The 24828-nt window shown below is 34.1% G+C and overlaps 1 protein-coding gene across 4 annotated transcripts in view; it reads right to left on the reverse strand.

Annotated features, from left to right (window-relative positions):
- Ddr (discoidin domain-containing receptor 2) overlaps window positions 1-24828 on the reverse strand; it is a 1446713-nt gene that overhangs the window by 18962 nt on the left and 1402923 nt on the right. For all 4 annotated transcript variants that reach the window (XM_069815692.1, XM_069815694.1, XM_069815693.1 and 1 more), the window contains 7 exons: window positions 21127-21320; window positions 17577-17810; window positions 14760-14872; window positions 10677-10874; window positions 8003-8095; window positions 5948-6089; window positions 3144-3293 (listed from right to left, as the gene is read on the reverse strand). In XM_069815692.1, the coding sequence (XP_069671793.1) occupies window positions 3144-3293; window positions 5948-6089; window positions 8003-8095; window positions 10677-10874; window positions 14760-14872; window positions 17577-17810; window positions 21127-21320 (1124 nt within the window). The remainder of the gene's footprint in view (window positions 1-3143; window positions 3294-5947; window positions 6090-8002; window positions 8096-10676; window positions 10875-14759; window positions 14873-17576; window positions 17811-21126; window positions 21321-24828) is intronic.

The following is a 24828-nucleotide window of genomic DNA, read 5'->3' on the forward strand; positions in this document are numbered from 1 at the left end:
TAGATCAGATATACATTCCTTCAACACTAGAAATAAAGATAAATTAGATTACACAAGGTGCAGATTGAGCGTGATCTCAAATACTTGTTTTTTTAATAAGCTACCATTGGAGGCGAGAAAGTTACCAATAAATAGGTTTAAGTCCTGCATACATAGATGGTTGCTGAATAGACTTTTCTATTCAGTGAGTGAATTCATGGAGTGTGATGTAAATATTGTATTTAGAAATGTAACTCTTTCTTTATATTTTAATTTGTCTCTTTGTATTTTAATTATTCTTCATCTTACGATGTTTGGATGACGTATATACGTCCGTTGATGTGACATATTAATGAATTAAATACTATTATAGTCACAATCATGCCATGGTATGATATTTAATTCATTAATATGTCACATCAACGGACGTATATACGTCATCCAAACATCGTAAGATGAAGATTACATTTGTAAAGTTTCTTTCCACCCATAAGCAGTGCTGACTAGATCAGACGCTATGGACAGTACTCTATAACAGAGTCGCTAGTATGAAAGCCTTAGGCGTGAGATGAACTCGATAGCTCAGTGGTAGAGCGCCTGACCGGAGAACAGGAAGTCGCAGGTTCGATTCCCGCTCGAGGTTGTGAAATTTTTCTTTCATACCATGGCATGATTGTGACTATAATAGTATTTAATTCATTTAATTATACCTTTTGTCCTTACATAAATGTGTTAACCTACAGCATACTCTGTTTATCTCTCAGTGTTTGTTTTGTTTATTTCTCAGTGTTTGTTTATTTGCTTATATTTATTTGTTTATTTGTCTATATTTATTTGTGCTAAGTTTATTTGTTTGTGTATGTGTGTGTGTGTATATTATCAAACCTGACGATGTCATATCCAGGCCTTGTACACTGGTTTCTGACAAATAAATATTATTATTATTATTATTATTATTATTATTATTATTATTATTATTATTAAAAGAATCACGAATAAACTTCTGAGAGAAAAGTAATACACATTCTGTGAAACAGTATAACTCTGTTAATACACTCGTCAAGGGACTGTGGTCTTAATGAATTATAAGTGAGACAGCATTGTAGATGGGAAAAGATTTATGAAGCGGGAAAAACAATTTAGACACCAGGTTATTAGGAAACATATATTTTATTGTGCATTAGTAATAATGTGAAATGCAAATCTTCGATTGTTGTTTTCCATGTGTTTATACTGATAACAGGCCATGATTGTTTGGCCAAACACCTACATAGAATTGGAATATATCAGTCCCCTAACTGTCCATTGTGCAACTCAAACCAAGAAATGGATTCGGAACACCTGAAAATCTGTGCTTCAGTGGCTGGCCATGATAATATCTTTGAAAAATATTGGAGTGCAAGAGGTCAAATGACTTTATTGTCAAACGCCTGGCATTAGAAAACAACAACATACTGATAAATTTTCATGCAGTTCCAGTAACTACATTATCTGCAGTTTGAGTATATGAATTACACTAATGTAATTTTTCATTTATAGACTGAGATTTCCGCTTTGCCATTTTGCAACTATCAAACTTACTGCACGCTATACAGAATTCGAAGGATGACCAAATTTTACAGAAATGACACGAATGTATTGTTGAGTGTTAAAATCCTTTCATACACTGGAAAGGACCAGCAAGTACAACTTCCGACAATGGTGACCGGCAGGTTTTTTCAAGTAGAGAGTGAAATTTCTTTCTTACACTCGTGGGCAATGACCCTCAGTACAGTCGCAGCATCATATTTCTTCACCATGCTTTTAAAGCATTAAAAGTTTCGCAATTTATATGGAATTGAAATTAACATATCTCCTGAAATTACACTAAGAACTTATTACATAAAACTCATGACCTCACTTCTTACTGCTATATAATATATAAATTAATATTTTATTACAAGAATGAATACAGTCCACATTGTAACCTATGTTAGATATCGTAAAATAGTAATATGCGTTACAAGAGCGGTATGTTGAAGTTTTCAGTTCGAGGAAAAGTTTGAAAAAGCGAAACGTAGTTGAGCTTTTTTAATTTCCGAGAATTGAAAGAAAACATACCGCCCGTATATCGTACATTATTTTGTGCGAGGATCGTTTATTACATACCTGAAAGAGGAATTTCTAATTAGTTGCAATGAAATCTCCATCTTGGTATCTGTTCAATGAGGGAAAATTTGCAAAACAAAAATATCTATCTTCAACATTGTTGCTTTAAAATGTTTTCTGTGTTTACTATACTCCAGCAGGCCGTGATATACGTCTGTCTTTTTTTTTCCCCCCAGTCTATGATGAGTCTGGAATCTTGTTGATTTTTTCACGGCTTCCTTAATGTTACTTGCATTGCGAATGCAGTAACTTTAGTGGAGTTGTAGAGTTTACTTAATTTTTGCAAATATTTAAAAACAATAATTAAGAGTGCAATTTAGGTGAAATTGCAGTGGTAAGTTTCCAATTTATAATTATTACTATATTGAACATCTCTAAAAATAATATGTTAAAAGCCTAAAGCAGTAAAATCAATATGTCACTTAAGCGGTAAGAAGAGGGAAATTGTTATGAGTGTTAGGTTGGGAATACTGAATGTGAAATTTTAGACTTTCCGCGGATTGGTTTTGTACAGAAACCAAGCAAATACGCACGATCTCACACAAACAAACATGTATCTGACGATGCCATACAGGCGAAAATGTTCATACATTCCTTCCTATTAACATGTTTTAGCAAATGTTAATTTGTAATAAGAATGATAAGTGATATGATTGAAAATTTAAAATAAATATATTTTAAAATCTTGTAATTGACTTATCGGAAAACCAAAAATGAATTGTAAAATATCAGTATCAAGATGGCTGTAAAAATAGAATGAAAGAAATTCTAGCTTCTATCTCAAAAAGCTAATATTCTAATCTGCATCCACTAAGTAAAACAACTACGGTTCCAAATCACCTATATACCCATATGTTTGATAAAACTTACTTCACTTCATTCTAAGTATAATAAATACATACATGTGTATCTTGCTAAATAAAAGTGCAGTACTCAAGTAAAGTGAAATTAAGCATATTAACAAATCAATCTTATTTTAAACATTTTAAGGGTTGCTGATTAGTGCCAACACAAACCTGGTGTCCATCATCCTGGTAGAAATGAGTCACGTTCTCAATAACCTTTTCGTCACTGAGATCTTCAAATGGCTGTTCCCGTGCAAATGTGAGAATTTCCCACAACGTCACAGCAAATGACCAGACATCACTCTTAGTTGTGAATTTACCCTACAACAAAAACATTAATCACTAGCACAGAGAAAGCAATGGACAGAGCATTTTTTAAATTCGATATAGCTGACCTCAGATGCTATAGAAGTTCAGGACAAAAAGCCTTCTATAATATGCATACAAGAATCTTTTCAGATTGATGATGTTTTAAAATTTTACAAATTTGCTGACTACAAAATTTTTAATCTGTTTCGTGAAGATAGAGGGGATGGATGTGTTGTTACCATTATCCTCAAATGCTATCATCTTTGTCCTGTACCAGTTGACCACTATTTCTTGTACTGGTTTCGAAGGGTGGAAATTCAAAGAGATGATTCTTTTGTGATTCTGGTGTTAGTGTTATTGCAGATGATGCATTCTGAGAATGTACCTCCTTAATAGTACTTCTAAATAGGCTAATCAAGTAAACCATTTCTACCTCAGCTGACAAAATATACTAAGTATTTCATCATTCATCATTAAAATCATCAGTACCAGTTGCAGAAGACACAGCCCTGCAGTATATATTGACTACACCCCAACTCTGGCTACTAGCAACAGGCATCTGTAATGAACACCGATCAAAATACCCCTCATTTCTCGTGAAAAACAACAACTGAATAGACTACAATGGACTATAGTGGACTTTATGTTGTCAGCAAACAGCTGGATACATTAAGAAGATTGATCATTCATCATACTTGGTGACCTCAACGCAAAACATGAAAGCTCAACTTCAGTAAACAGAACTCTAGAAAATTTTTGCATCTTTAGAGTAATCAGCACAACTATGCAGTTTTTGCCCTAGAAGTTCCTACATGCTATCTATTCAACAGCAGATGAAATCCCAATGTTTTAGATGTTGCTTTATATAACCACATTACAAGTATACTGTCACAATTCTTACAAATTCCGCAGATTTAAATTCTGATCGTACGCCAGTTATATTAACTCTCAGTCCAAGCGAAGCAAACACACAAGCATTTAAGAAACAGCACGATACTGATTGGCAAAATTATGAAACAATTTTAACAAGTATTCCCGGAAACCCAATGTATAGACATTGCCATAACCATGTTCACTGATACTTTACAAGATGCCTCCAGAGGATCATTAGGTATTCATGTCAACAGCAGACTCACATTTCGAAAACACATTGACATATCAATTGCCAAAGGTCCTGGGTTCAATATCCGGCCCCGGAACAATTTTTCCCTTGAAATTATTCAAATCAGCTTTACAGGGAGCTATACCTGAAAGCCAGATTTGTATAGTTTCGATGTTATTTACATCATCCTCTGAATCCTAGTCCTAGGATGATGATAAAATCAAAGCCATGACTTCTTCATAGATATGATACACTGCTTACAGATTTTTCAAATCCCAGATGTAATTTTATGTACGGTACTGGTTGGTTGTTTTCATAGTCAACTACGACAAACGACTTAATTTATGAATAATTTCGAGGGAAAAATTGTTCCGGAGCCGGGTATCGAACCCGGGACCTTTGGTTTAACGTACCAACGCTCTACCACTGAGCTACTCGGGAACTCTAACCGACACCGATCCAATTTTTCCCTCTATATCCACAGACCTCAAAGTGGGCTGACAACCGTCAAGCAAACAACTTCGAGTGCACACTAACTCCGTGTGACTTAAATTGTGGTTTTCTGTTAACGAACAGTAACGTGTATTATGCAAATCAAGACTTAATTTATGTGTGTATGAATGTGTGTATCCAATGCCTACCCACTTCACTTGTGTGATTCGGGTTCCACATATTGCGGATAGATGGCAGGACTTGATCCATTTCCAAGTAGCACACCACTTCGGCAGGCAATGCTGTGCATGATGTGAATCTGTGAAGAGTTATGTCGTGTACTAGGGTGAATGTATGTGCAAGTGCAGTGTAGGGAAGGGGTGAGGATGATGATGAAGATGAGGAAGAGAGAAGACAGAAGAGGAAACCCGGTGCTGGCACATGGCCTAATCCTGTCGAATAGCACCAAGAGGGCTGCCAGACTTAATATCTCCATCTGATGGACGAATCACTATCAACAGTGACATATACCTTCTCTTCATTATGCAATGCGGAGATATTTGGGATTTAACCCAGGCATATTGGTGCATAATCTAGTGATTAGAAGTTGTACACTGCACCTCTTCTAGTCCTGAGATAGAAATTTTACATGAAAATTTCTGACCCTACCTGGATCGAACCCAGGCCGCTAGTCTGGAGGCAGACCTGCTACCACAAAATTAAATTTCGGAATATGTATGATAAGACTTTCTCATGTTAAATTTTTTTTATTGGGTTATTTTACGACGCTGTATCAACATCTAGGTTATTTAGCGTCTGAATGAAATGAAGGTGATAATGCCGGTGAAATGAGTCTGGGGTCCAGCACCGAAAGTTATCCAGCATCATGTTAAATTCTAATGTACCTTGTTTACATGTTTCGACCTATTTATGGGTCATCCTCAGAACTGGTCATTGTTGAAGACCAACAAGGACCAGTTCTGAGAATGACCCATAAATAGGTCGAAACATGGAAACAAGGTACGTTAGAATTTAACACAAGAAAGTCTTATCACACATATTATGAAGTGATACAGTGTTAAAAGTTGTGTAATAAAAATGTATAAAATTAAATTACTGATATGATACATACCAAGAGTACACTCTCCCAGGCCATCCACCGGATTGGAAGAAATGCTCGTCCTTCCATGTTGTAATAATCGGCTGAATATAAACTGCGACTCATACCGAAGTCAGAAACTTTGATGCTGTACCCTCTGCCAACCAGGCAGTTTCTGAAAATATGTAAAGTACCAATACAGTCAAAACAGAGACAGACTTCAGGAGTCTTAAAATAATAGTAAAGCAGGTAACATATCTCATTACACTATGAACGGGAAGAATAAGAATTGCAATAAAATGGTGCAGTTTCTATATTCTTAAGGCTTATTACATTATCAAAAGGAACAGATGCATTATAGGACCCACCCCGAGTATTCCATAGTATCGATTATATATTGTATATTTTCGATTATTATATCACGTATGCCATCTTAACAAAACTGAATAGCCTACATAGTACTATAAACATGTATAATTTAATAAAACCAACAACAATGAAATTAAGCTCATATTAGTCACCTTTGTTATACAATATATTAAATTTTATTCAAAATAAAGTTAAAGAAACAGACCAAAGCTAAACTTAAAACACATTAAACTTTCAAACAATACAACATTAGAATTAATACAACAATAAAATTAAGTTCATATTAGTCATCTTTACAATATATTATAAAATACTAATTCTACTCCATTTATACTGCATTTTTGGTCCAGGGAAAATACTAGTCTTTCACAAAAACACATTTTTACTAGTATTTTCCCTGGACCAAAGAATTAAAAACAAAATTTTACTATGGACCTCACTGGAGATATTCCATTTCATCTTCTCCGTTATCCGAGTGATTTCACAAAGTGCTAGGATACGGCGTTCCTGTGTCTATCATTTAATACCTTGTAATTTCCAATGACATCTCTACAGGAGTTCATCTCGTTTACTTTTAAATTTCTTCAGTCTCATCCCAGGTTTACATGTTTCGCAAACATTTCACTCCTAAGTAAACCATATTCGCATAAAAAACCATAAACATAGCCTACATATCTTTATTCATGAATAAAGCAACTAAAAAGTTCACAACTTATTTATAATTCCTTAATTTCCATTTCGAGGCCTACATTTTAAATCAAGAGGGAGAATTTGATCCACTTCTTTTTTATATTTAACTATAGCATTCAAAATTGCCGCCATGATTATGATTAAAACTAATTTACAACAATATTGATTGGTTGGCAACATAATGAAAACAATATATATCGATCATTATTTAATCGAAACGCTACTTCCGTTGACCTTTTTTTGTGGCTTTGCATATTTTTATACTTAGGGTGGGTCCTATAATGCATATGTTCCTATCAAAAATATTTATCTGAAAATTGTACCTTTTGTTATTTCTTATTCAAATATTTAATTTGCATAGTGACGAAATTATACAAATATTTTATGAGTCATGCACAGCAGCTTTTCTTCCCCACAACAAAATATTAAATGCTGGCAAAATAATTATTCAATCAGCCTTACTTAGTTTTCTCAAGTTGCACAGATTACAAACACTAAAAACTGGACGATTGACATTTCTAGTCGCTTTTAAAGTAAGTTACTTAAACAGAGTAAACATGTACTTCTCTTCACAAGGAAGTTCAAGCATATTACCAATTTGGTGTGATAAATTCAATGACTTGAAATCTTATATGCTTTGGAATTAGATTATATTGTATTGCATTTATTAGTTGTCGTTTTGAAATTGACATTTTCAAAATACAAGTGTAAAATTATCGCACTAAAATAAACAGTACAGTGTAATATTACATATCCACATCACTAAGGATAACACAAACTTATCTTAAACACTCCTTAAAGTTTACAATCAGGAGACAAAATTCTGAAAAGTACCGGCATACCTATAGTTACTGTCTGTACTACAACAATAACAATGTAAATAAAGAAGAAATAGTCTTTAGTCTTAAGGTGATGTTTCTTTAAATTTTCCAGAGAGAGAATGAAGAAGAATAAAACTCGTTTTAAAAATGTGAACTTGACAAGAATAAACAGAATGCGTATGGAATATATAATCCAAACTCTTATTACCTCGTTGCAAGGTCTCTGTGAACAAAATTTAACGACTCCAAATACTTCATTCCCGAAGAAATCTGAGTGGCCATAAAAATAAGGCAGCCATAACTGTAAAGAAAAGGGAACATCATCAGTATTACATTATATTTCAATAATTAGATTACAGTTAACAGGAAAAATAAATAAATGAAGATCACTGGGTAATATAGGCCTACAAAGTTACTACAAAAGAAAGAGACACTTTCAATGCTGTATAAAGGATAAACTACGGTACCTGTGATATCAACATCCATTTTCCACTGTTAGGTTGAGGAACTATAGAAGTTCTGACAAGATACGCTGTTGTTATTACTGCATTGATTGTCACTCTGGTGCAAGCAAAAATGGCTATCTGTAATATCGACATGCATTTTGCACTGTTAGGTTGAGGAAGTACCTCAACTGCATGATAACGGAGGGAATTTCATCTATTAACAAGATGACTGGCACTAGGGAGTTAGAAATTACCTGGACGAGACATTTCCACAGCGCTGGACTGACTATGCAACAGACGACAACCACACTCTTGCACGATGGCCACCAAGGAGCCCTGATCTCACATCGTGCGAGTTTTCTCTTTGGGGATATATGAAAGACAAGGTTTACGTCTCCCTAATGATTTAGATTGGGATGAATCGCCTTGATATGTGCCGTATGACATAAGGAGCACATATTGAGCATTTGTGATTTCTCAAAGTGAACTTGAGGATTATAATAGTGTAAACTTATTCCTGATAACATTAATAGTTTTGGACTTATGAAACATTGAAAGTGTCCTCTTATTTTGTAGTAATACTGTATGATTAGCTATCAAGCAATACACAATTAAACACAGACTAGAAAAGTCATGTCCTTACCAATACCTCGGTATTGGTAATAATAATAATAATAATAATAATAATAATAATAATAATAATAATAATAATAATAATAGTAATAACAATACATGAAATAAACTTGGCGAACACGTGCACATGTGTACATCCACTCTTGCATTCATTCCAGGTATGAACAGTCTTATTGTTAGAAACAATTGATGGCACACAAATATTTTATAAGTCCCAGAAAGGAGGCACTGCGCATGATCAGAGGATGAGCGATTAGGTTCATAAGTGAACCATTAGTTGAGGTAATAACATTCGTTCTGTTTCATTGTACATTGTCCCTAAGTAGCTAGAACAAGTGCGAGGAAAAAGAATTTAGCGTAAATAAGTAGTGCGATAAAAACTGTAAATGAAACAAAACAAAAGAAAGCAGTAAAAAAAAAGAGAAAAACAAGATGGTTTATTTCCACAACTAATGCAAAACGCGTCTCATTAATTTAAATTAGTGTCCAATTTCAGGATTTAATTAAGTCCTGGAGTATTGTATCGCTTCATACAGGCCATTTCTATCATGGACGGTTTTAGTCTAGTTGAGAAAGCACCTGCTTCCCATCACTCTATGATAAATGCAAGTGATAATGTGTTCACATGTCTTTTATTTTGTGCATTTTTGCATTCATTTGTTTGTTCATCTTTGTTTTATTTCGGGAAGATAAATGAGGAGCATTGTTTCAAAACGTATTAAGTCCTCCAGTGGACGAAATTAAATTTGTTACTTTCTATTTATTTATCTTTCATGCTGTGAAGTCTGATGGTTCCAAGTCATCATATTTGTAAACTGTGAAACCAGTACTTAAAAATGGTTTTGTGTAGTGTTTTGAAAACTTCTCTGGTTTACGAGTAATCCACTTTTTCGTCGTTCGTGTAAAAAAATTGTAAGTTGCACATAATACGTTTTGAAACGATGCTCCTCAAATATGTATGTGTATATATTTGATTTTTATTCTCCAAGTTGAGCCAAGTATTAACCCACGGGTGTTGGGTATAAGTTGTTTCACTTAAAAAAACAATTAATACAGACAGGTAACATGAATAAAAATTAGCGACATTATTTAAAAAAAAAATTAAATTCCTACCTCACCAGGAATTGAACCCAGACACCAACATCACAAGCCAGCATGTTACTGATTGCTCTACTGGGGAGAACGGTACAGAGATGACACCAAGAGAGGCTTAAAGTCAACCGACTTGAACTCAAAGGAGACAGCACATAGCCTATAGAAATGTTCTAATGTGAATCGCTCTTCAATACCACACAGAGTCGCGCCATCAATTGTTTCTAAGACCGAATATATTCTCTGATAGAAATGATAACATACAGACAGTGGTCAAATTGTGAATAAGTTGGTATACTGATATGACTCAATTATATTTCATTTGTTTTGATCATGCATCGCATTATTTAGAATGTAGTGGAATGATATTGCGAAGTGATTGAAAACAGTCTGATTGACAAAGCTGTTCTAGCTTGATTACGTTCAGTTTAACAACTTCTGCAGAATATCCCCAACACAATGCTTTATTTTATTTCCTCCTCAGATCAGGGGCGTATTTTGCGGGCTACCGGGGCTACCGGCGGTAGCCCAAGGAAATTACAAAAGAAAAAGTTTATAATATAACATAATGTAATAATTTTGTATTATTAGTTTTACCATAGTAATTAAAATTAAAGTAATTGTTAGATATATTTTGTGTAATAATAGGGTGAGCGGTAGCCCAAACCCTTTAACCAGTATACGCCACTGCCTCAGATACAAACTGAATACCTGAGCGTCTTGGCATTGGGAGGCAGTGGCGATGCTGTCTCCGCTATGTGCTCCTGCAGGAACTGGTTCAAGTCCCCGCACTCCATGTACTCCACCACCACGCACAGCGGCTCCTCATCCAAGCACGCACCGAGAACTCGCACGATGTTCGGATCTTTCAGCCTCGCCAACACTCGAGCTTCCTGCTGGAAATCCGATCTAGAACAAACAATTTTGTTGTTACTACTACTACTACTACTACTACTACTACTACTACTACTACTACCACCACTACGTTTTTTTATTGGGTTATTTTACGACGCTGTATCAACATCTCAGGTTATTTAGCATCTGAATGAAATGAAGGTGATAATGCTGGTGAAATGAGTCCGGGGTCCAACACCGAAAGTTACCCAGCATTTGCTCGTATTGGGTTGAGGGAAAACCCCGGAAGAAACCTCAACCAGGTAACTTGCCCCGACCGGAATTCGAACCCGGGCCACCTGGTTTCGCGGCCAGACGCGCTGACCGTTACTCCACAGGTGTGGACTACTACTACTACTACTACTACTACTACTACTACTACTACTACTACTACTACTACTACTACTACTACTACTACCACCACCACTAATATTGATAGTAGTAGTAGCTACATTGCCTTTGTCCACAAATTTCACAAAGACACGACGGGATTCGAACCCGGCTTATAAGCTTGAAAAAGAAGCCCTTAAATTTTGTAAAACATTTGCAATTTCGTACTTATGTCAAATAAATTATTTATTTATTTTTTATTTTAGTTGGTTATTTAACGATGCTGTATCAACTACTAGGTTATTTAGCATCGATAAGATTGGTGATAGCGAGATGATATTTGGCGAGAGGAGGCCGAGGATTCGCCATAGATTAGCTTGCATTCACATTGCGGTTGGGGAAAACCTCGGAAAAAATCCAACCAGGTAATCAGGTAATCAGCCCAAGCAGGGATCGAACCCACACCCGAACACAACGGCAGGCAAACGTCTTAACCGACTGAGCCACGCTGGTGGCTCTAAATTATTTATCATTTATGATTTTCATCTAAACAAAAGCGAGAAATCGCCTTGAACTTGAAAATGATGTCTGTGTGCATTGAATGATCAGTCCAGATATGACAGGCTGCTTTCTGAAGCCATTTACCACAGTAATTATTTTTTACTTTATAACAACTGAAAGATTTTTGTTTTTATTTTTATGTTCAGTGTTGTTTATGTTTCAAAATGAAAAAGAAATGTATGTTACAAAACGTCTTTGTTTTATTTTGTAAATCATCTCCCCCCCCCCCTCAGCTATTTACACGACCCCCACTTTGGGAACCACTGCTCTGGAGCAATATGCAATTTACAAACACACAAAAACATACCCACAACACATCCTGAACACTCAACTGAATTTCAAAACATACACCCTTTTCGACACAATCATGAACACACCCCCCCACAACAATAAACCAGAAGACAGCTCTGGAACTCAGTAGGATTCAGAGGATGACGCAAACCACGTCAAAACTAATCAATCAGGTAACATAACACCACAGTCTACTATATACAGTCGCGAAGCTCAATATGTAGTAAAAATGCAAACATGGGTAGTTGCCCACCACTAGGATCGCTACTACCGCCTCATCATCGCAGATCTCTCTCCTAGCAGACGTCAAAATATGTTACACTTTCGTTGTCGTGTTGTTTTGGAAAAATTAACACCTTCCTTCCATTATTGAAATATTAAATGCATAAAGTTAATTTATTATTTTAATGAAGTATATTAAATTCCACCATAAACTCGAAGATACCTGCAAGAAAGAGGTTAAAATTATTTTTGTTTGTGCAAAACGAACTGAAATTTACTATAATCGCTTCACTCATTCAAGATTATAGCGATAATTAACTATGAAACCAATAAATATTAATTTGCATTTCCCTTTACAACAATAATAATGGAAATATGAATTAATGGAGTAACTTACGCGTACCGGTACTTGTAGTGTAGGCTTATGTAGTTAACAAAGTGGGATGAGGTTAAGCAATAATAATCACACCAGAATTGGAAATAAAACGTGATCAATAAATATTATTGTAACAGACTTTTTCTACGCCTCTAGCAGAGCAACAAATAAAAATAACAACAAAATTAACAGCTATAATTAAAAACACATCCTTTGAAAAAAAAAAATAGGCCTAAGCAATAATAATCCCAAAGACGTTTTATACAATAATCCCACCTGAATTGAAAATAAAACGTGATCAATAAATTTCATTAAAACAAACTTATTTTTTCTACGTCTTTAGTAAAATAACACATAAAAATAATAACAAAATTAATAGCTACAATTAAAAATATATCCTCTGAAAAAAAAAAAAAAAAAGTAGACCTAACCTTTATTTCTCTGGAAATTTAGCAGTGACAGAACTTTAACCGGTATCTAATGTCCTTTCGGTTAGACTGAAACATTTCATTGTGAAATTTAAGGATATAATGTATTCTAACAGTCACAAAGAACTTCAAAATTAAGAGTTTTGTTTCTGCACAGCATTCTTGTGGAAACCCAGGAACCTTTCTGAATCTTTCGGAAATCGGACAAAGGCCTCTTTCTCTTACTGTTGCTACAATTTATAGCACTACAAACGCCTCCTCCTTGTCCCATATTATTATTCCAATTATTATATTTTAGCCATTAACATTTTCATTACAACCAATAACGAACATTTCACAAGCTTCAATGTGAAATACATAACGAGCTAGCACTCGATGGAAATACGACACAGTCCAGTCGACCATGGACAGTCTATTGTTTCTAGTTGCTAACCGCTTGGAGCGCTTTATCACGAGATTTGCAAAAAAACACCTCAAGCTTCGCGACTGCATATAGTAGACTGTGATAACACCACAATTTATAATATTAGCACAGTGAAGTAGGTATTACTTGTTCAATAACTTCATCAGTAAGTTTAATTCATTGCAATCGCTATTTTTAGTTATCATACAGGTAGTTCCCAGTGGCGTAGCGCCAATGTAAGCTAAAAAGCTCAGCTTCCTCAGTTAATAATAACTTCATAATAGACCTGCAGTTTATGGACAAAATTATTTATTAATTTTAATAGAATTTATATTTACGAGTTGAATATTGTGATGCAGCAGTTCAGGATGATTTGTGATGCAGCAGTAAACAAGAAGCCTGCACACACCAGCTTCCAAGCAGACTGGTTTCTTCTGTGTAACCCACCCCGCAGATTTTCCATCCCTTTCTAACTAAACTACACTGGTCGCAAGGCTCGCAAGAAGCTAGCTTTGACATTGAAAATAAGTAGTTTCCGAGTTATCCCTTTTGTCGGTTGTGTTCAGTTGAAGTGTTAGTGGCTGATATAATAAATAATGAGTGAAATAACAGTTCCTGACACCAATTTACTTGAATTTTTTAGGACAATTCTATTATTAAGACTGACTTACGAGCAAAAGTGTGATCTAAAAAACAAATGACCAACTCCCTTGCTGTCAATGAAGGACACACTCAAAATACAGACGCATACTTATGTAATGATACTAATACTGTATCTATTGACCGTTAATATTGTGATTTCTCTAAGTATGACAGGGAGTGAGCGAATGTTATACGTATAGGTGTCTATTTGTTAGAGATATGTGTAAACCGTGAAATCATATTTTACTATGTACCATTTGAGATCATGCCTTATTGGTGTTACTTACGAGGTTCCAACCAATCTTTGACTGCTGACTTGACATTGACTACTATTTATTTTAAGACTGTATTTTTGTAATACGTTTCCTCACATTGAATGAAAGACAACTTGAGTTAGCTTCCCCTGCTCAAAATTTCATGCTACGCCACTGGTAGTTTCATAATTATAAGTACAAAAAAGAAAAGACCATGATTTAAACCAAGAAAAGATAAATAGGACCATTACAGCCCTTTAGTCCCCTAAAGCCACTGCACAATAGTACAACAGGGTGGATTTAAAAATTTCAGCCTGTTGTGTCATGAAACTTCATGAAATGGAAAACATTTTTAGCACTTCAAGTGATACCGGCTGTAGTGCTGTAATTTACCTCGCTGACTCAGACGCTCCAAGCTTCAATGATTTTACAGCTACAAGCTTGCATTCACTGTGTCTAAGAACATCGACTGAGTCCGGGAATCCCTCCACCTCACAGAGGTGAACCTGAAATTTTAAAATATTTTCCATTAACTTTTATTAATGTTGAAGAGCGTATTCCTAAAATGTAGACTACTTCTGAAGACAAAAGTATGAAACAAAGTAGACAATATTAAGAAAAGTACAATTAAAAGCAGTATATGTTATTGTAATTGTTATTTTAATTGGAGAGCTATCAGAGAGATGACAAGATGATAACAGAAGGATGACGATGATAGTGTGTTACAGCTTGCACTCATGATTGTGGCAGTGATGTTGACAGCAGTAGGGGTAGTTATGGGGTTGATTGTAAATGTGATAATGAAGATAATAATTTAATAATTTAATAATTTATTTATTTAATCTGGCAGAGCTAAGGCCAGTAGGCCTTCTCTTCCGCCCAGCCAGACTCTAATTCTAATTAAATACATTTGCTTACATAGTTATTACATTAATATCTAGATCATAAAACAACATGAAAGTAAATGATGAAAATTGGATAACTAATGTTAGTGTGACAATAATAAACATTGGTAAGAAATAGTGATAATAATAATAATAATAATAATAATAATAATAATAATAGTAATGAGATAATTTAAATATTTATTTTGTGATATAGCCTATATAACCATTAAACATTGAGAAACCTGAAACAGCTATTATTGTTAACAAGAATTGTTAGAAAAATATTTCGTTAGTCTATTCTTAAATTGGTTTGATGTCTGACAGTCCCTGACATTACTCGGTAGGGAATTCCAAAGCCGAGGAACAGCCACAGTGAAAGAAGATGAATATGAGGATGTTCGGTGGGAGGGAATGGATAATATTGAGGAGTGTTGTGATCGTGTGTCTAGGTTATGATGGGTGGATAAATTTTGAAAACGAGACGCAAGATAGACAGGAGTGGAGAAATGTAATATGTGAAAGAGAAGGGAAAGACAGTGGATTTTCCTACGATCTTCTAGACGGAGCCAGGACAACATTTCGAGGGATGGTGTTACGTGATCAGCCCGGCGAATATTGCAGACGAAACGGACGCACATATTATGAACACGTTGTAGTCTCTGCGCCGAAGTAACGCTTAGGTCAGTAAGCAGAATATCACAGTAATGGTAGTGATCATATATTATTATTATTATTATTATTATTATTATTATTATTATTATTATTACCGTAAAGTGGGGTGACTTTGAACGCTGAGTTGACTTTGAACAGTAATTTAGCACCTTTCTAAATTAAATGCGAAAAAACTGTTTAAGTTGTCAATAAATTAGTTCAGTTTTTTCGCAATTGGGTACAGCATTAATTTAGAAAGGCGCTGTTCAAATTACTGTTCAAAGTCACCCCACTTTACGGTACTATTATATCATCATCATCATAAATCAATCGATCAATCAAATCAAATCACTCAATCAATCAATCAGTTTTATTGCCACTAGCATAAACGAATGCTATAGACATTGTTAGAATACAATAAATACAATTGAGTGTGTAATTAAAATAACATATAAAAATAATTAAGAAGCTTAAGATTGAAAATATAGCATAAATAAAATAAATACAATTAATTAAAAATATTTACATCATTATCGAGGTAATCCCTAACAAGCCATTTGTACAACAAATTCTTAAGTAACTACATTAAATAGATCAACAAGTAAACAAATGAATAAATAAAAAGAATGAATAAATAAATAGATAGATAAATAAATAAATAAATAAAGAATTAATTAAATAAATAAGTAAATAAAAAATAGGTACATAAATAAATAAAGAAGTAAGTAAATAAATAAAGAATTAATTAAATAAGTAGGTAAATAAAAAAATAAAAAAAGAATTAATAGATTATAAAATTCCTCTTTAGAAAATATGCCCACGACATAATAGAATCTCGGGTTGATAAAAACGCCTCTAACGCATGCTTAAATGATATTACATATATATAACTAAACAGAAATATTTACACACAGAATAAAAAATTTTACAGTTGAAAGAGTTCGTCCAAAGGGCTGGACTCGGGAAGAGTACCCAAAACGCTCTTGCATTTCCGCGTTGAATTGCAATACTTAAACGTTGACGCAAATAAGTAGTGCAACGACGATCACCGGTAATGGAGATCAAAATTTGGCAGATTTGAGATACCAAAACTTTAGCGTCATGACTCCAAGGACCAAAGGTCTCCACAGCAAAGGGGACAAAGATATAATTGTCTAAAAGATGAGCATATTTATTGATCTTCTTCTTCACGGCTAATTCAGCAGCAGATAAATAAATAAATAAATAAGTAAGTAAATAAATAAGTAAGTAAATAAGCAAGTAAACAAATAAGTAAATAAATAAGTAAGTAAATAAATAAGTAAATAAAAAAGTAAATAAATAAGTAAGTAACTAAATAAGTAAGTAAATAAGCAGATAAATAAATAAATAAGTAGATAAAAACAAATAAAGAATTAATTAAATAAGTAAATAAATAAAGAATTAATTAAATAAGTAGGTAAATAAATAAATAATATTAAATAAATAAGTAAGTAAATAAATAAAAAATAAATCGTAAGCAATTATGTATTAGATATCAGCTCTCAGAATCTTGCGGTTTTTCACTTTTACACATAATGACGTTCAATTGTAGGTACATTTCTTTCCTAGTTTGACTACAAATTTATTTTTAAAATATATTGGGACAAAGGTAAACATCACAGCACATAATGTGGTTAAAGCTGTTCATTACCTCTCCAAATTCCCCATGTCCCAATTTCTCCAGCACTCGAAGCTGCTCTCTTGGGAACTGGCACAATGGCATACTTTCTTCGTCGTCCTCCTCATCAGTCGCAGTTGTCAACGCTTCGGGACTGACAGCTGCACCGTATGTGGAGGACCCACTGCCCCCTTGAGTGCTGATCAGCTGCGGCACCATCAGGGGTGGCGGTGATAGCGGTGGTGGCGGTGGCGGCTGCGGTGGTGCCTGCAACATCAACCGAAAGAGCTCACAGATCCCCACGTGTGTCCAAGTTGCATTGCCATGCCGCCATTATCCTCACATCAAGGGAAAGTGTGCAGTTTTAGGTTCGTTCCAACAAGCGGTTCATGGATCAGTTCATGTACGGGTCCTGTACCATCTTATGCGCATGCGCTAGTCGAGCATCTGCTATGGGATTGAAACTGGACTGGACTACAGTGACTGTAGACTGGACGCCGTTGGAACGCTTTCGCGGATCGTTATGTACTAAATCCAGAGATGCTATAACTGTGATCATCTTTGCTAAGAACGGGATGCTTATTATTATCGTTTCGCAGCTAATTCTAATTGCAGAAAATAGAATTTCGATCATTTTCTATAAAAAGATGACAAAAATATGGAAGGCAAGAATTCCGCTAATTCAATGTCGTGTACTGGGGGACTCTCATCTAAAAATAGTTCTTTTTTTTAATTATTGATGTATTTACGTTATTTATTATACTCTTAATCAAAGCTGCATGTTGAAATTGTAATTAACTATTTCAATACCCAAATAATTTCCATTCCCTTTCTTTTTGGCGAAAATTTAAATTAAATCTCTAGTTTTATTATTCGTCTGTACTGTCACTTTTCATCTTTAACCTTATTGATGTGAACAGTCGATCATGTCTTTCTTTAGTACCCAGGAGACGTTGGTGAGATTATGCGCATGCGCGTCTCGCGTACTCTTCCGTACATGCCTCAATCCGCGGACTATTTCTGACCGTTCTGAACCCGTGTCAAAAGCTTGTTGGAACGCCCGACTGCAGTACATGTTTCCGGTTCAGGACTGGTTCGGATTGTGTTGGAACGCTTTTTCTGTACTGCGCATGCTCACGATGGTTACAGACGGTTCCTGACTGCTGTTGGAACGAACCTTTTACCAACCATTTGAACTCAGAAGAGAGTAAAGAAAGAAGTAGAGATACCGTACATTTATAGTACGATCTTTCAAGACTTTCCTCTAGGTAAAAAAGGAACCAAATCCTTTACTTGTGTATATAAAAGTTAGAGAATTAATGAAGAAGTGTAACTTAATATACTCGTACAGGGCCCGGCAGGATGATCTCCCGGTTTGAATAGAGCTAGAAATGTAATATTGGTGCTAGATGAAAATAAAACTCAAAGTTTTTGGTCTGTAGGTTTGAAGCATTGAAGGAAACAAAAGACGGTAACAATCGAACAAATGCAATAATTTTCATTCTTGCAATTAATTAATTATACAAGATGGATATTCAAAGAAAATTGCTATGTGTTTTGAGGTTGGCAAAATTTGAACTAGTGATACGTGACGAAAAAAGGGGCTGTAATTGACAACTCACTAAAGGCTAGCCGTCGATTTTATTATTATCGACAATTTCACTTCCGGTTTCTAAATTAATTTTCTATCACTGAATGTTACACATACAAATGAATCATCCATTTATGCTAGATTAAGCGGACTGGCATCTTATTTATTTATTTAACTAGCTAGCTAGTGAGTACAAATTAAATTTATAAAACAAAAATGTTTCTAGCCACTACCGTAAGAGCCAGGCTCGTGTACGGTGTTGTCTTAATCAATAATATAACATAAAATTTACAAGGACAGTTTACTAAATACAGTAAGTAACTAAATTCAAACCAATAAATACAACACAAGAGCATGAATGAAGAATATATATATATATATATATATATATATTAGTAGGTTATTTTACGACGCTTTATCAACATCTTTGGTTATTTAGCGTCTGAATGAGATGAAGGTGATTGTGCCAGTGAAATGAGTCCGGGGTCCAACACCGAAAGTTACCCAGCATTTGCTCATATTGGGTTGAGGGAAAACCCCGGAAAAAATCTCAACCAGGTAACTTGCCCCGACCGCGACCGGGAATCGAACCCGGGACACCTGGTTTCGCAGCCAGACGCGCTGACCGTAGAATAAAGAATAAAGAGAAAAAGAGGGTAAAATACACATTTAATATAAATTGATAATCCGACAGAAGTCAGTGATATTCAATAAAAACATGAATATAGTCGACAGAAATAAAAGGTAAAAAATGCATTTGTTAATATTATATATCATGGATAATTTTACTAATTTCTTTTTTTAAAAGCTTCAATTTTAAAATATTTCAAATTTGGAAAATGGTTTGTAATTTTATTACAAAGTCTTGGGCTGAAACTAGCACCATGTTTAAGAGCTGCACTTGTATGACATTTAGGCTCAATTAATGGGAAAGTAGACTTTTGTCTTCGAGTACGATATTCATGTCGATTAGATTTATGTTTTATTTGATTTCTGTGGTAGTATGTTAGTAAACTGTATTTATAAATTTCTTCACTAGTTAATACATTAAAATCTGTACAAATTACATTTGTTGAGTAATCCATATTTTTGGTCGGAGCAGATGCATTATAGGGGCCACCCATCACACATTATACGCAAAAAAAAGTCAGCGGAAGTAATGGTTCGATTAGCGTTTTTAGCATTCGATATTCGATAAACATTAAATGCTACCAAATTAAAAAATTAAATAAAAAAAATTAAAACAATTTGTTACTACTGATGTGATTTTAGTCACTTTGTGTTATATTTTGGGTGAATGTTACTTATGTCCTGCCCACTATAGGAGACATAGGCCAGTTTTATACTAATCCTAAACATATTTAGTATAACTTGTTGCTTGTCAGTCAATGCCTACTGACAAATAAAAGCAATTGACAATAGATATCTCAACAATAATTTGGTCCAGGGAGCATTCTCTTTTGGCACAAGGATGATTTATGTAACATGTTTCTAAATTAGTCTTTTAAATACCGGTACATTCTTTAATAAATCACTGAAAAACAAATGTGAATATATAGGATGTGGAGTGAGTACGAAATTATTATTATTTTTTATTTTTTGGCGCATCATTTTTACGTAAATAACGATAAATAAAAACTAACATGCCACATAACATTATTTTAAGAAATACAGGAAACAAGCATCAATAATATTCACCATTATTAATGATCTTGGGATAGAAAAAAACGTATGGAATAGAAATTACATACAAATGTGCGTGTAATAAACAATAAGCAAACCATCTTCGATTAATCATTTCAAAACAACGTGAATATAGCTTCGATTGTGTAGGAAAATAAGTCAACAAAATAAAACCGACTGTTAATTTAGAAGTTGGCAATATATTTTTATGTCGATTATAACAACAATACATATCGATAGTAGCATTCATACCATTCAACCAATAAGGAGATTGGCCCCTACAATGCATCTGTACCTTTTTGGTCTTACCTTACATATTTCCGTTGCAGCGTAATATTTTTCTGGAGGCGGCGGTACAGGGGGCGGTTTGGGAAAGAAATTGTGCAAAGGGGGCAGTGTTCTCGCTGGCGTCGCGGGGGGCACGACGGGGAAGGGGGGCGGCGGCGTTCCATCGCTGCTCACGTGAGGCACAGCGTATTCCTGAGACACGATATCGGGAACGTCTGCAAACAAAATGGTTTATAAGTAAGGGGATTAAAGACAAAGCCCTTCTTCTGTCTCTTGCACGTGCTTCGCTGCTCGGGGACGTAATCCCGCTCATAATCCAGAGCTTCTTGCGCTGTTCCCGTCATCTGCACTCTCATGATACACTCGTTCTATTTTTACTACAACCAAGCCATTATGAATGACTGGAATAACAGAATCCATAATTTACAGAGCAAAACAAAATGTATTCAACAGTTCTCTCACACAGCAAAGCTTGCTTAAGCAGACATATTTTGACACATTCTCAACTGCCAATACCATAAACTTATCTGTTCCCCTTAGCAGAAGTTATCAAAAGTGATAAATGATTGAATAGCTAAGCGGAAAAACGTTGCAAGCGGTAAATTAAAATTTTACAGCAAGAGAAAAATAAATATTTTGATGGTTAGAGTTATAACGTTTTTCACAACTTTCTAGGTTCTACAGACTAAATTGAAAGTTCTACTTTCATTTTGAACCGCAGAATTCACTAAAATATAAAACAGAGTACGTGCAACGTGTTTATATTGAAATATTACAAGAAGAAATAATAATAATTTATGTATCAAGGGCGAAATGAAGATGTTTATACCGAGGGCTACGGGGTTTAAACATGAAATTTCGCCAAAGGTCCATACATTATTTCGTGGTGCACTACTATGTAATTGAATAAAAAACATTTTGATAAGAGTTTTAAGTTAGAAATATTCTATTTGTATTTGTATGTCTTGTTTAGTGTGTTTTGTTTTGGTATCCAGGGACTGTGTTTACTAGGAAAAAAAGAATGCGTAGAATAAAAATTATTCGTTGAGGGAGGCCATGCATGATGCTATTTTTTCTTTGTTCAGTCTCTGAATTTAATAAACAACTAGTGGCTTGCGGAGCAATTGCTGAAAACTAAGTCCATAAAAAGTTCAAATAAAAATTGTAAAGATTTATTTTCAATGAAGAATACCAGACATTTTGATACTTATTTGCTTCCATAATAGTGAAACATACTCCCTATGAATGTTTTTTTTTTTTTTTGCCAAATACTTTTCCTTGAACCTATCCGTCTTCAGTTCTTGAGTTTCAATGCGAAATCGCTAGTAACAATGTCAGGACGATCAGCGAGTTTTTCATGTGGGAGTAATGCAGTAGCTATTTCGGGTCATTGCGGATTGTATGTGAAAGTTAAGAAAATGTAAAGTTTGTCATACTTTGAACAAAAGACTTAGCATCTTGGTATAGCTGCTGCATGTTTCGTGAACTACTCTGAAATGTAGAGGGCAGAATCACTTTTTCCCACTAAGAGATCTTGCTGAGGTGATCAAGAGACTACAAAATCTTGTAGATCTCTTATTTTATCAATAAGTAATACCTTTTGGTCTTTTCTTATGAATTGTAATTTTTTGCGCTTCTTCCAGACAATACTCATCTATCAAATGCTGCTGGATTAATTATAATATAGGCTGTTGTGAGGAATTTATTGCTGAGATGTGGAAAATGAGGCGAATGATATGTCAGAGTTGTAGAATCTTATATGCGCCCTAAATAAAATTGTCCATCGTAAATCGTTAGCAGCTTCATTGTTTAATTTGTTGCTGGTTACGGGAAATAAACTTACTCATCACGGTAGCAAGAAGTGAAATGGCATGCTATTTTCCCTACAAAAAAATATACTTGGCAGCGATCACAAATCTAATCAATTAAACCAAAGAAATATGAAATTAATTTTGATGTAGTTTAAAGACGCAGCTAAAATAGGAAGCATGATTGAATTACTACCAAGGAAAGTTAGAGAATCAGACATATAAATATCTATATCACACTGCCATTACATATATGAAAAGGACCCACACCACTTGATTAATAATTGTAATAGTATTTCATTTTTAATAACAATATTGTTACCTTACGTAAGTTTTATAGTTTTCAGTAACATAAGTTTATATAGGCCTATAGCCGTTTCTCAGTAAATCAGGTATGCTCAAAATTGTAAAAGCTCCGATTACACGGATGATGCTGCACTGCATAACACACTCAGTGTACGGACTGGGCTCCGCAACTACATTGCAGCACCGCCCGTGCCATAGCTCTCACATTCTTACAAAAATACGGATAATAAACTGAATTTGAAAAAGGAAAGAATATACATTGTAATATTAAGTTATTACATTATTTATTATATTTAATATAGTTATAATATTATTATATCATAGGTAATGTTATTTTCATGTTCCACCATACATTGCGGTCTATTCAACATGTGCGTTCTTTTCTGCAAGTAATCGGAAATCTATTTCCAACGAATTTAGTGAATTTTACAGCTGGCTCAAAAGATGCTCATCTGTTAATCGGGACCTATGTTTGGATTTAGCAATCTTAATTTTCGAAAATAGTTCGCACACGTAATGTCGAGGCAAAGATAGTTAACATAGTGGCAGCGAATAAGCTCATCGTGGGATATTTCGTTTTGTTAATTTTTTAATACTTCTATGCTTGTCAAGTCATATTCTCTGCATTTAGTTATGAATTCTACTCACTTTGCAAATCAATTAACTCGTCTTGGAACTGAACTCTCACGGATTGTACTAAATTTACTATGAAGGGATTTAAAAAAAAAGATTAATATCACTCTCCATACGTCTAAAATCACTAAATCTATTTTTTGTGAATTCACATTTGAGTCGTTCCAGTACAGAGGTATAATTAACTATATTTCGTTCAGGTTCCATACATCTCTCTACAAGTTCACCATCCGTGAAGGGTTTTAGTGCCTTTGCTACTTCTCAACATATTACATAACTTACTCCTAAACTTAGACTCTGAATTGTTCGACTCTCTTCAATGTTCGGTCTTCATGAAGTGCTTTCAATTGTTGAAACTGTAGTGCCTCTGAAAAATTATTTTATCATAACATGTATTTATGTTGAAATAAAATAACCACAATAATAATAATAATAATAATAATAATAATAATAATAATAATAATAATAATAATAATAATAATAATAATTTTATTGTAATATACCTAACAATAGTAATAACAATACTAGTACTCCTACTACTACTACTACTACTACTACTACTACTACTACTACTACTACTACTAATAGTAATAATAATAATAATAATAATTTTATTGTAATATACCTAACAATAGTAACAACAATACTACTACTACTACTACTACTACTACTAATAATAATAATAATAATAATAATAATAATAATAATAATAATTTTATTGTAATATACCTAACAATAGTAATAACAATACTACTACTACTACTACTACTACTACTACTACTACTACTACTACTACTAATAGTAATAATAATAATAATAATAATAATAATTTTATTGTAATATACCTAACAATAGTAATAACAATACTACTACTACTACTACTAATAGTAATAATAATAATAATAATAATAATAATAATAATAATAATAATAATAATAATTTTATTGTAATATACCTAACAATAGTAATAACAATA

The sequence above is a fragment of the Periplaneta americana genome, chromosome 17, assembly GCF_040183065.1.
Source record: "Periplaneta americana isolate PAMFEO1 chromosome 17, P.americana_PAMFEO1_priV1, whole genome shotgun sequence".
NCBI classification, from domain to species: domain Eukaryota; kingdom Metazoa; phylum Arthropoda; class Insecta; order Blattodea; family Blattidae; genus Periplaneta; species Periplaneta americana.